The following is a 12,743-nucleotide window of genomic DNA, read 5'->3' on the forward strand; positions in this document are numbered from 1 at the left end:
CCTATACTTTCAGAAAAATGAGCCTTTATTTTGTTTGGTACGTGAATATTTCAATTTTTTATTTTGAATGATTTTATCATAAACTTACATTTGAAATATCTTTATTCTAATGCCAAATGAGATGACCATGAGGCCGCTCTGCAGTACACCAGCCCTGACAATTGGTTGTCAAGCGAACAAGTAGGAAAAAAACAACAACAAATGGAACCGTCGATGCTGTCTACATGCAGGAAACTATAATCTTCAATTGGTTCTTGATTTTATTCGCGTGCATCGATTAGTTTATGTTTTGTTGCATTTGTGAATTGTATTTTCCACCCGGGGTCGCTTTTGTATCAGCATGAAAATCCACTTTCGCGAACAGTATTGCTCAAATGGAGAGGAAATTCTCTACGTCACCCCAGATCGTAAGTGAAGCTGTGTTCCTGTTGTCCAGCCAGCAGCCTCCATTGCTGTTTCATTATTTATTAACGTACATGATTTTTCTCTGCCCAGACCAAGATACTGTTGTACGGGTAACGCTGAAAGGTGAACGGCCATCGATACGGAAGCGTTTTAGCATAAAACGATTTTTCCAACATCTATTCCTGCCAGTCGGATATCCGGACAGTGTGAGCAGTGATTACTTATCGTACCAAAAGTGGGACACGTTGCAGGCATTCTGCAGCACAATAAGCGGTAATCAAAAATTAGATTTTTCATTCTTCCACTTCATACATTAACATTGAAACTTTATTTTGTTTGGTTTTGTAAAAACTAGGTACGTTAACTACACATGCCATACTTAAAGGAGTCGGTGTTGGAAGCGATGCGGTCAACCCACTTTCGGCAACCGTTACATGGGTGCTCAAGGACGGCACGGGACATTTGGGAAGAATACTGTTCGCGTGGTGGAAAGGGTAAGATTCGTTTTTTGGGTTCTTTGCTTGCTTTTTTTTGTTGCTGTTTTCGTTTTACCCCGGTAGGAGTGTCAATGTCACTCAAATTTGATATTTCACACGAAACTTTTCCCCCGGGGTGAAGAATCTATGTCGTGTCGCTATTTATAAACTTCATTTGCACTCCCAAACAGCTCGGAATTAGATATTGATTCGAAAAAATGGCGCATCCGCGCGGATATACTGAACGATGTTGCGATGGGTATTGATCTGTTCGTGCTGCCATACTATCCAAAGGCGGCAACATACATTCTTTGCGCAACAACTACCATGAAAGCAATAGTCGGAGTAGCAGGTGGAGCGACACGATCCGCACTCACACAGCACCATGCTATCCGTGGTAATTTAGCGGACGTAGCATCGAAAGATAGTGCCCAGGAAACTTGTGTCAATTTAATCGCCTCTTTCGTAGGACTATTTCTTCTCTCGTACCTGCAAAATCAAAAGTAAGTTGAACATATTAATGAATGGAACAGACCACACCAAATGATTGTTTTGTTCTCTTTTGTAGAATTTTATATGGTTTATTTGCCTTCGTGACGCTGGTGCATATTTACGCCAACATAAAGGCAGTAAAAGCGGTCTGCTTGCGTACGTTCAATGAAGCTCGCTACCTAATCGCACTGGAAGAGTACTTTAAGTCAGGAATGATGCTGTCTCCCCAGCAAGTCAATAAGCTAGAAAGGGTTACCGTTGGTCAAACGGTATCCCTTACGGCTCGGATCAAGATCGGATGCTCCGTGCGAGAGCTTACCGAGTTTTATCGCAATTGTTACGATTTAGAAAACTGGATGGCATGCTTTGATTCGAGGGAAAAGTTTCTTATAGCTGAAACGCGCCACTATGTCGGCGTGTATCTGCACTTTACGGTAAAGCCCTTGGATATCATAAAATCCTACTTTTATGTTGCTTCCTATCTGCAAGACAAGAGCCAGCTGCGCGATCGCTACTGGGAAATTCAGAACAAGTGGAACGAATTCCTCAACTTAGCCCAGTGCGAAGGATGGAACGTACAGGCCCATTTGCTCAAAACCGATGAATATCGGCTTGACTGGAGGATATAGACCACCGATCACTATCGTAGTTACCCGTCCGGATATCTGCTCCCAGCATCATACCGATTAGATTACCGTTTTTCATAGGAGGTATGTTCGGTATACTTGAACTGCTTTCATAAAATATGGCACTCACGAAACGTATGTCCTCCATCTCCACCAAATTCTACAAAAAAAAAAACAGGACCATTAGCCGAGTGCCAAAAAGAAAGAACGAAACGGGAACATGAACGGTGCAAACACAACGACGACAAAAAAAAAAAACAAACAACGAAACGTTTTGCTCTAGTCAGTACGGAGTTAGATAGTGAGAGTACATGTCTCAGCGACACGCACGCACTTTTTAGGACCAAACTATGTAAGCACATCGGCAATCGTAACTCGCATGCTACACTATAGTACTAGACAAATCCACGTTTTTCAGCGTTCCACAGCAAGGAAGCAATTTTGGGCAAGTCGAAAGTTAGAGATCCGTAGGGAAATAACGCAAATGATAGAATTGTTTGTCCGAATGCAAAAATCAATGTTAGAGGGACAAACAAACATAGCTCAACTGTTAAAAACACCAGCCGCTATTAAGCGAAGGTAGCAAATGAGAGAAACATTTTAAACCTCCATTCAATACAACGAGTATCTTGTGTAGGGAGTTTTAATCATATCAAACGATAACAAAGAAGAGTTTTTTGCGTAATTTTTCTAACATAATTCTGCTACTTTATCATCCGCCGTAGTAAGTACGTTTTACCCATTCAAAGGCACAATTTAGATCGATTATAAAAGCTGGTTACGTTGCAGCACGCTTCATATGTGAAACGCGAACATTAATAAGGTAGTCAAACCACCGGAAACTGTTCCATAATTTATCTGGTTTTAAGCAAGTGCAATAGAGCATCGCACACACATACTTTACATTCCTAAATAATGATATGTTCCAAGAATTGTTGAACCACTGCACACTCGACAGTATGATACAGAATGGCACAGGTTTTATGCGTTAGGCTTTTTGTGGCACGATTTTTAAAAGTTTTAGCAAAGTCGAAATATTTAAGCAGCAGAGAATCGAATCCAAACCTAAACCGTCTACAAATGTATGCTTCACTGCTGTGATAAAAGTTAGCTCAATTGATAACTGTTTCAGTTTTTTCTGATAGCATTTTCATAAAACTGCTTTACATTATAATATCTTAGCCCTTTGTACACAAAGTACATGACAGAACTTTTGCATTTGTTCATTCGTTTGCATTATTGTTTCGCTAACGTTTTGGGTCGGAAAAGCCAATAGTCAGCTTGCGTTGCAATTTGAATATAGAATTTTTATCAATCAGTGCAAACGTAGTTTAATAATCGCACGAAACGCCCACAGAAGCTAAGGGCATGATAATAATAAAGAATTTTTTCAACTTTAAACGAACATGCTGTTTCTTCAGTCACTAGAAACATCCGCAAGGTGTAATTGTATTACGTTTGTAGTATGTTTTATTCAGCTAAGCGCTTCTTTTATGGCTACATTATGTTGCCTGTTATACACACATGAGATAGCCTTCATTAAATTCATTATTCCGGTTTCCCTCCCGTCTGCGAGAGATGTTTGACAATATCAACCCAGTTCCAACCACGCTGTCGATTGCCCTTGCTATCTACCCGATCCCACTGTTTTCGTTTCTGGGCTTTAGTTAGATGTTCCCGTTTCGATTCCTTCTTACTATCCTTTCCTTCGTTCGTTCCACCATCTTCATCGGAATCGCTGTTTGTTTGTTCAGCATCCAAACGAGCATCGGTCGTACCGATGATCATTTGTTGGCCATCGTTCGCATTGCAGTTCTCGTCCGTCAACAAATCATCCAGTTTATCCTTTAGGCACTCAAATAATGTGTACGTCATTCCACAGCCAATCCATTGCTCTGCTTCTGCTTGAAGAATTGCGGCAATGCTGTCTTTCATCGTACGAGATCTATGAAACAGAGAAAAAAAAAAACCTAAACTAAGCACTCCGAAGAATGGATTATTCTTGCCCATAATACTCACAAATTCCTATTGTAAAAAGTTTCCAGGTTAAAGGTGGGCAATTCATTCGGATAGTTTACCGTCCAACATATTTCCAGCAGAAAGGATTTATTTCCCTCTTCTCCATACTAAAATTAAAAGGATCCAAAGTATAGTTATGTATTCTGCTACAATCTGCATGGTGTTGTGCGGATTACGCACTTTGTACTGATACGTCTCGGAGTTCACCTGCTTGAAGGCACTGTCACCTTCGTAAATCGAAACAAGAGCTTCCCTTTCATCATCTTGCAGCTCTTTTGCTTCAGACATTCTCAAACACGTCTGCTAAAATAGCGAAATTTATGTAAAATTAAGCTTTGGGTACGAAAAACAACAAGTGGCACACGAGCGGCCACTGTTTATTTATGTTTGATGTACAAATCAGCTGTCAAAGGCTGACAGCGACCGAACGACAGCAGAACTTTGACATTCCATTCAATTGTCAAAAAAGCGCGCAATTTTCCTACTGCCATTCCATCCGCTTGTTTGGATAGAACCAGCCGCCGTAACAGATGGAGCCGGCGGAGTTAGAATTCATCGGTGAAAACTCATTAATTAGTATCATACCCAACTTCAATCATGATGCGATCTATCTTATATCGGGCACGATCGAACCATTTCGCGGAGGTACACCGCTGTACGTTCCATTGTGGCTAGGCATCCACCTTCGTCAACAACAAAAGTGTCGCATCGTAGCACCTCATTGGATGGACATCGATCTGCTGGAAGATATCAAAGAAACCGAGAAACGTGTTAGGTATTATGGTATTTTGTCTTTCGAATTAAAATTGTGTGCTTAACAAAACTGTTTTCCTTTTAGTTCTTTTACCAAAATGCCCAGTCCCAATTATATGGTTGAAGCCAAGTTGATACTCAACACCGCACCGGAAGACGTTCCTTCGTCGGACGTGATCAAAACACTTATCAAAGATATTTATGATGCTCGCTGTGCTAAGCTGCGAACAACGGTGGAAAATTTCATCAAAAGCGAAGGATCGCACATGGTCAATTTGGAAAATGTTACCGTGCTGGAGCTTCATACGATACAGCCATTGCTTCCGCACGTAATGGATTTTTTGGGTCGCATAGAACAAACGAAGAAGGTGATTCGATCGTTAAACACAACGACCCAATCGTTCAGCCTTGGCGGAAGCAGCGGTTTGGGAACGTCCGGATCATCCAGACCTTGGTGAGCGATCTCCTTCCGATACAGTTATGATTGAACCATATTTTGAAAATTGCTGATCGTGCAAAGTGAACAACACGAACGTGTTAAAGGGCGTAGGAAGCCATAATACTTACATAGTGAATTTTTACAGTACGGAATTCTATATGTTTTAGGCCATAAGATAGTTTTATTTATTGTATAGCATCATCAGTCATAAAGAAGTGTAGAACAGAAAAATGATCATATTCAAAACGCCCATTCGGATTAGATATCGCGAGAGTTTCGGCCAATTCGACGCTTCGTGCTGCTGCTATATTTTGTTATAAGCTTGTTTATAAATACATATATTTGGCAAAACTCAAGAGAAGGTAGACAATTTCTGATCTAATTCTCTTTTACGTAAATAGTTCGGAACAGATTGTACTTCCTCCGCAGCTATGCGAGACATTCTGTAATGAATGTCACGCAAACCGAAGGTTGTGTACAAGATAATGATATTTATACTTAAGGTCCTTGTTTCGCTATGTTTCAATGCGAGTGGTTTGTGGATGGCCCTGCATGATCGTTTCACGCGTAAAGCTAACGATCGAAGATTGCCTAAGCTCATTTTTATTTTCAAAAGAATTCAATTTTATAATCAAATACCACCTGCTGGTGCACAATCATTGATTCAGTGCAGAAAATGGTGTGCTAAAGATAGAATTATATTATTTAATATTTCTGTAAATTATTATTGCTGACTACTCGTTCATGATGATTTTTTTTCTATACATATTGAGGTGCATAATTTAATTTTATCTATTGAAATTTTCAAGATATTGAGATTCGCTGAGATAATGCTTAACGGTTTGAATAAAACTAATTCTTGAATAGCAGACTGGTGCTGCAGGGCACAGGAACATTATCACAACGGATATAAGTATATAAATGTAAAAAAAGAACAGAAATAGCAGACAAGGTTCACCGACTTTCGGTGTTCTGAGTGAAGAATGGAGCAAATGATTCAACACGATTATTGCTCAGTGCATTAAACGATCATTTTACCTATCAATAGTATTAACGCACGGAGTGGTTATCATATGTACTTAGGCATGTTAAATCCCGGCTCCCGGTTGTAAAAAATTATGTTCTGTTCAACCGTTCAACAAGAACATTTTAGGATGAAAGTGTCACGTTTCTCTCTCTTTCTCAAGGCATTTTTGGCTTGTCCACTTATATTTACCAAGTAACCGTGCCGCCCAAATGTGTGATATATGACTCTTAAAAATAGTAAAAGAAAACACACAAAACAAATTTTAAATTTTTCACTTAATTCAGTCAATCTTACACACTCCGTTGTATTTCGTGTTTTGTATGGTTCGAAATTTACAATGACAAAATAACGAATATACTAATCGCTGCACTAGTACTTGTTACATATCTTACGCGATAGCGGTATTTACTCTTATCATCATCCTTACGTCTACCCACGACACACGGCATTACGCGTCCTCGATGAGTCTTAATGTGCGATAGAAATGGTTTTCTAGCTAATGGAGTGGGTGTACCAACCTTCCAAAGCGGAGCACTGCAAACGGCTCCACCTGGCCAGACCGTAACCCGCCGTTGAAATGTGTTAAATTATAAACAAACGCAAGAATGAAATGAAACAAAAGAATATAGTACTGCTTATTGCTACAGATGAAACGTATCCATTGAATTGTTTCCCTTCTCTCCGATCGAATAAACTCTAAATGGTCCAGTCTGTCTAATGATATGGCTTAAACAACTAATGACTCGAATCGAAAAGAAAAATTGTTACGATTGGTTAGAGTAATGTTGATGGTTGCATGCTAATTGTATCTTCTGCGTCCAGCGTAACATCGGCGTTCGCAATTAAGCAGAAGAACACAGAGAGCTGGCTGTTTTGTTTTGTGTTTGTAAGGTTTAAATTATCATTATTCTATAATCATGTTAAATGAAACTATTATCTTACAAGCTATAGTCAGTTTCTGCTGGCCAATTTAACGTACCATTCGTTTGTGTTACTTTTCATTCCAAAAACCTAAAATGTTATAGCAAATTTGATTTAGCTTGCACCCATTGGTGTGTAGATAAAAGGCCCATTTTCTGTACAATATTATTCGAACGATGAGTTTAGTTTCGCTGTTTTGCACATGATTGCCTTTTGCCTATGCTCTAACAGTCTTAATCTATCTGTTTCACGCCATGAGGCGCTTCGCTCAGTCCTTAAAAGCAATTATGAGATTTCGAAGCTGATTTTCGTTGTAGTGTGTTTCGTACACTCGTATTCACTTACAAGCAAACAATCCTTCACGGTACAAGGGTCACCCCCATAAAAGGGGGTACCTTTGTTCCGTTTGGTTCCTACTTTTGGTGCAAGCCGCAGATATCGTTTGCGCGGTATCCCGCTCCATTCCGATTGCCGAAACGGAACGAGAACCAACGTCCTGGAAGTAGTCCCCACCAGTGTGTGCCATCGAAGGAGCTTCTCTCGCCGGGAGAGAACTACTCGATTGGTCCACACGAATGACTAAGACTGACGGGGTGCTGATGGTGAAGGTGGTAAGGGTTATTTCATCTCGGGAGTAGGAAACTATGTACATATGGTTTGATTGGTTTTGGAGGCGCCCTAACATTACGATACAAAGGGCCAGTATAGGGTGAGTGTGCGCGCATGATCTATTTACAAACAAACAAACAAACAAACACACAATATGTGGTTTACACTGCCACAATCTTGCTGGGATCGACCTTAACACGCAAAAACACAGTATCATCCCGTACGAAGGGACGCCTGTTGAGGAGCTCGTGCGATACGAATCGTGGAAACCCGAATCCCAGCGCATCCGGTTCGGTAGATGGCCGCTGGAAGTTCTCCCACGTCGGATCCGGCACAAATGATTCTGCGACTCCTCCCTGTCCACCGCCACCGTTACCCAGTGTACCCTGCTCGAACAGCGTGAAGGTGACGGAGTGAGAGAAGGGCCACTTGAGCAGCGCATCGTACTCTCCCGGCAGCACCTTGATGTAGACGGACACGTGCGTTCCTTCGCCAGGTCCATTGCCGTTCAGAAACATCGAAGCTTGCAGTTTGTAGCCGTACTGGCTGGTGTAAAATGGCGGTGACACCAGCTCCAGACCGTCCTTCGTTTTTGCCTCCTGCATTTTCACCGACCAGTCGGTGATCTTCCACAGCAGCGTGCCTGTGTAGTTGGTGCTAAGCTTCGCCATGGCGCTTTTCAGCATGTTAATCTGTTGTCCCTGTCGGCCCGATAACGCCACCATCAACGACAGATGAGCGGACGTGTTCGCCTCCAGATGAGCTTCCAGCAGATGGCGCGGGCCCTTGAATCGGCAGCCCGCTTCCTTGAACGTACATGGCACCGTCAGCGCTTTGCACTCATCGCGCAGATGCGCATCCAGATCGGCCCGGGCAAAGGGTCCCGAATCGCAACGCTGCGGGCACGGGATTGGGCTGCGCGGACAAGTAGCTCCATGAGCGGCCAGCGTGTCGGCACAAAACTCACGGCCGCAGTGAGGACACCGACGGAGACGTTTGGCACAGTCTTTGGCACGATGGATAGACATGCGACCACGCAGAACACGCGTGCCACACTTGGACTCGCAGTAGATCGGTTCCGAGCTACAGGTGCCGGCGTGCTCCTCCAACCCAATGCCGGTAAACTCCACATTGCAGAACTCGCAGATGGCACGTCGCAGGATGCACGTGAACGCCAGATGGTCAGTCATCATCACGCGTGGTATTTGGGAACCGCACTTGTTCGGGCACTGGATGGCATCGTGTTTGCAAGTATTCAAATGTGCCTGCAGAAAGGAAAAAGAAAGAAAATGCATTTAGAATTGTTTTAAAAATTTGTTTGAAATGAATAATTTTAATACCATCATCTTCCCAAGATGCGTAAGTTCAAAGCTGATAACTTTACGAGTTTCGCATTGGTGAAACAAATTATAGGGCGTTAGTGGTGGTCTTCTAATGACACAATGCTTGCGTAGGCTAAACTATTGCAAAAGAGCAACACGATTAATTAAGTTAAGCACAGCAATTGGAAAGGCACCACAAGCGCAACTTCCAATATCGTGGGTCGCTGAAGAAGGAATCACAGGGTCACCAGGCTTACACCTAGACGTGAGGTGGTGGCCGCTTAACCACTCCTGTTCGTCACCTGCCACCAACTGCCGATCGTTATACGAGGATCAACTGATCGTTCAAACCTGTTTCACATGCCGCTACACCGCCTGCGCACATTCTCGCCGGTGGATTATTCGCGCACAAGGTAAAGTACGCGCTAAGCTGCCCTAATCGTTGACGCGTCTTTGAGCTGGAACTCTCTCTCTCTCTCTCTCTTTCTCTCTCTATTTATCTATCCACCTTTTGCTCTCTTTCTCCTTCTCTTTTCTAACAGAGCACTGTATTGAGGAAAAAGTTTTTTTTGTGCCTTGCTTCTCCTTCTGCGGCTCCAGCTCTCCATGGTAGCGAGCCACAAACAGTGTGTGCACTTTCATCTTAAAGAATAAAGAAAAAATCGGCAAATAACATCAACGCTACACGTTTGCATACGGCGAAAGGGCAACGTGAGCGGATACACCTAGTGCTCGCAAAAACATAAAAAAACGTACATTTCGATTCCATGTCGGTGTCGGTGGGAAGCAATAATGTATTGGAGAAAAACAAAAACAAAAAAGAAAAAGCATGAAAGACTGTCGCGATAATCACCTTCAATTTCCTCAACTCGTCAGACCATTTGCAGCCTTGCTTGTGATGAATGCAGAATACCAATGAGCCCATGATGGCCTTCTCTGACTCGGGATCGGGATAGATCTGGTGAAGAAGAAAAAAAACGAGATAAAATAAAATTAATACATTACCCAGGTGACGATATGCAAATTGATAAGATGTGTACAAATAGTTACAAAAATAATATAAGAAATATAGAAAAATGATGGTTGAAACATGTTGAAATCAAGAGGTAGAAATATTGTTTTAAATGCTTAACCATTAGGCAAGATCATCGAACACATTAGAAGAGAGAGAAAGAGAATACTGGTGAGGTGAGTCCACCGCTCTTCCGGATAGCCAGTGCAGAAGGGACACGGCTCCCAGGATCTTTGACCGCATTGACACCATACAGCTTAGAGATGATGACTGTTGGCAAGACGCTACAGAACGAGAAGCGAAACGAAATTCATTTCTTTGCGCCGAACGGAAATCAAAGCAGAATAATCAAAAATAGTTTCCAGTCAAATCCGTTGGTTATCGAGCCTGCAGCGAGGAAAAAGGCACCGAGGGAGAATGGGGACACGACCGTGGCTCCACATGTGCGCGCGCACTCTTACTATACACTCGCAGACAAAATAAAAAAAAGGGAAGTAAAGAAACCTTTTCGATGCTAAAAGCTTCCCGCTACTGGGCTGGGCGAGTCCGTTTCCTTCTCAGCGTACCGGCGCCCGTTAAGCACTAATACACGGTCGTCGAGTCGAGTTAGTTCCAACAAAATACCGTTCGGGCCACGAATCACCAATGGTGTGGCCGTTGGCGATGAAGAAGACCTTCTTGTGTTCCTGTATATAAACGTTTTGTTTGTTTTATTATAATGCTTCTTCCGCTGCGCATATCAATGAGCTCAATTCAATATTGGGCAACACACGACATCGGAAGCATTAACTGGCAGCCAACGAAAATGGACGGACAAATTCAATCAATTGTGTTGAGAATCCAGGTTTTGTGATAAGAAGGCGATAGTTTCGATTGCCCGATGCCCGCAAGCATTGATAGACGACCTCATCCTGCACAGACCTTGTCATATCTATTGCTCAAATCTATCTATTTGTTACGATGTCAATCTACGCAGAAAATGTGGCAACGATTACAATGAGAAGATTTATTGGTTATCGCGAAAGGAGCTGTAAGCATTTGTTTACCGAATAATTTCTAGGAATTTTGGACATTAGGTTACCCCCAATTTTTGTGCCTTTTCCAGGCATGCTACTGTGCGCGTTCGGCATTATCTGAGGAGCAGGAGGATGGAATGAAGGGAGCAATAATAGTAGTTATCAACTCTCTACCTATTTACACCTCAGTTCGTCACGGTGCAAACGAATTCCATTCTGGCGCTTATCACTCCACACGCGAGCCAAACTCAAGCCGTCAATGAGCAACACACTCAAGCAATCACTCCCTCCCGGGTATTGTTTGCTTGGGCGTTTAGTCAAGCGATCCCGATAAGGGGAAAAACTTCATTCCACAGTGAGCGGCCAACTGCCGGACGTCATATCACAGATAGTGCTGCTTCTGTTGTCGAGATCGGTCAGAAGTTTTATGTGAACGAAAGGGATTTCGACGAGGTTACCGCGGTTGAGTGTACAAACAAACTAATAACATTCCACCGGGTCTCAACGCCACGGAATCGGACGTTAATGCGGCGCATGGATGGGTGAGAAAATACTCCAAGCCGGGGGAAAGACAATATTATGCGATAAACATTTGAGTGCTGCACGTAACACGTTCACCTTGTTACACTTTAATCGTCCTGTTGTGAGCGGATCCCGGCATGTCTTGATCGTGCTTGATGTTTGCCCTTTTTTGATCATATTCGGGTATAGATCGTTCGATCATGATGCAAACACTGCTGCTAGAGATCACATCATAAATACATGGCATACAAACAAAAAATGAATCAATCAAGTAATAACTGATTATTTTTTAGGTGTGCAGACTTAGCGTTAGTTACATCCGTAGATTGGCATTGATTTTGACGGAAAATGGTAGTCCACAAAATACCGTCTCTACATAACCGCATAATCACCAGCGCCCTTGTGCGTTCCCCCTGATGGAAGCTTTAGACGTGTAGTTTCGCCGTCATAAATTCACACATCATCAACAGACTATTTCCTTCACACACAGTTCCACGAGGTGGAGTGTCTCATACCTTAGAGCAGTGTAAAAACCACTCAAAATGGTGGCAAGTTTACATTTTTGTAGTTTGTACCGCTTTCGGCTATGTTTTGCAGTGTGCGGAACGTTCTTGCTCCGTCCGTTCATGGTGTGTATGAAAATGTGCCTCTGGAAAAATAAATAACCCCGGCCCGGGTTCTTAACGAAACTTGCTCCTTTTTTTTCGTCGACAGTGTGTTTCACGCATGAAATGTTTGCTGGAGTGAAAAGAAACGTCGCTGTCGCTTATTTTTAAACATTCACAGCAAAGGAAATCCAAATTGTCTCAACACCCGTCAGCATTATCCATTACCATCCGCACACCGGAAATGGCAAAACGGTTTTATTTATTTTCTCCTCATAAACGAACACGAAAGAGGAAAGCAAAACTTTGCAATACGCCACCATATTGGAGCCTCGCCGGAATCTACTTAGCGATCGTGTTTGTTGGTCGAAATGCGTGTGTCTATAATGATAAATGATCATTATTGTCAACGGCTATTTGACTCGTGCAAAACATTCGTGCCACAGTATCGTTCTAAACACTCATTCACATTGAACCAGCGGTGTGATTCGAATGCCTG

At 42.5% G+C, this 12,743-nt stretch overlaps 4 protein-coding genes across 6 annotated transcripts in view; 2 read left to right on the forward strand and 2 right to left on the reverse strand.

Annotated features, from left to right (window-relative positions):
* Positions 1-154: 154 nt before the first annotated feature.
* Positions 155-3,404, forward strand: LOC125765246 (RUS family member 1). Its single transcript, XM_049430171.1, has 5 exons — positions 155-407; positions 496-678; positions 761-899; positions 1,073-1,384; positions 1,450-3,404. Exons 1-5 carry the CDS (start codon positions 341-343, stop codon positions 2,000-2,002), a joined length of 1,254 nt encoding a protein of 417 aa, XP_049286128.1. The 5' UTR covers positions 155-340; the 3' UTR covers positions 2,003-3,404.
* A 39-nt stretch (positions 3,405-3,443) lies between these two features.
* On the reverse strand, positions 3,444-4,426 carry LOC125765248 (RWD domain-containing protein 4). The gene is made up of 3 exons (XM_049430173.1): positions 4,199-4,426; positions 4,019-4,125; positions 3,444-3,944 (listed from the first exon to the last, which is right to left on the reverse strand). The coding sequence occupies exons 1-3, from the start codon at positions 4,304-4,306 to the stop codon at positions 3,548-3,550; spliced, it is 612 nt and encodes a 203-aa protein (XP_049286130.1). The 5' UTR covers positions 4,307-4,426; the 3' UTR covers positions 3,444-3,547.
* Positions 4,427-4,476: 50 nt separating this feature from the next.
* On the forward strand, positions 4,477-6,514 carry LOC125765247 (probable DNA replication complex GINS protein PSF2). The gene is made up of 2 exons (XM_049430172.1): positions 4,477-4,793; positions 4,857-6,514. Exons 1-2 carry the CDS (start codon positions 4,549-4,551, stop codon positions 5,227-5,229), a joined length of 618 nt encoding a protein of 205 aa, XP_049286129.1. The 5' UTR covers positions 4,477-4,548; the 3' UTR covers positions 5,230-6,514.
* A 615-nt stretch (positions 6,515-7,129) lies between these two features.
* The window catches only part of LOC125765245 (TNF receptor-associated factor 4), a 39,101-nt gene continuing 33,487 nt past the window's right edge, over positions 7,130-12,743 (reverse strand). For all 3 annotated transcript variants that reach the window (XM_049430170.1, XM_049430169.1, XM_049430167.1), the window contains 2 exons: positions 9,943-10,047; positions 7,130-9,032 (listed from right to left, as the gene is read on the reverse strand). In XM_049430170.1, the coding sequence (XP_049286127.1) occupies positions 7,929-9,032; positions 9,943-10,047 (1,209 nt within the window). In that variant the 3' untranslated portion in view covers positions 7,130-7,928. The remainder of the gene's footprint in view (positions 9,033-9,942; positions 10,048-12,743) is intronic.

Source organism: Anopheles funestus, chromosome 2RL (genome assembly GCF_943734845.2).
Source record: "Anopheles funestus chromosome 2RL, idAnoFuneDA-416_04, whole genome shotgun sequence".
NCBI lineage: Eukaryota > Metazoa > Arthropoda > Insecta > Diptera > Culicidae > Anopheles > Anopheles funestus.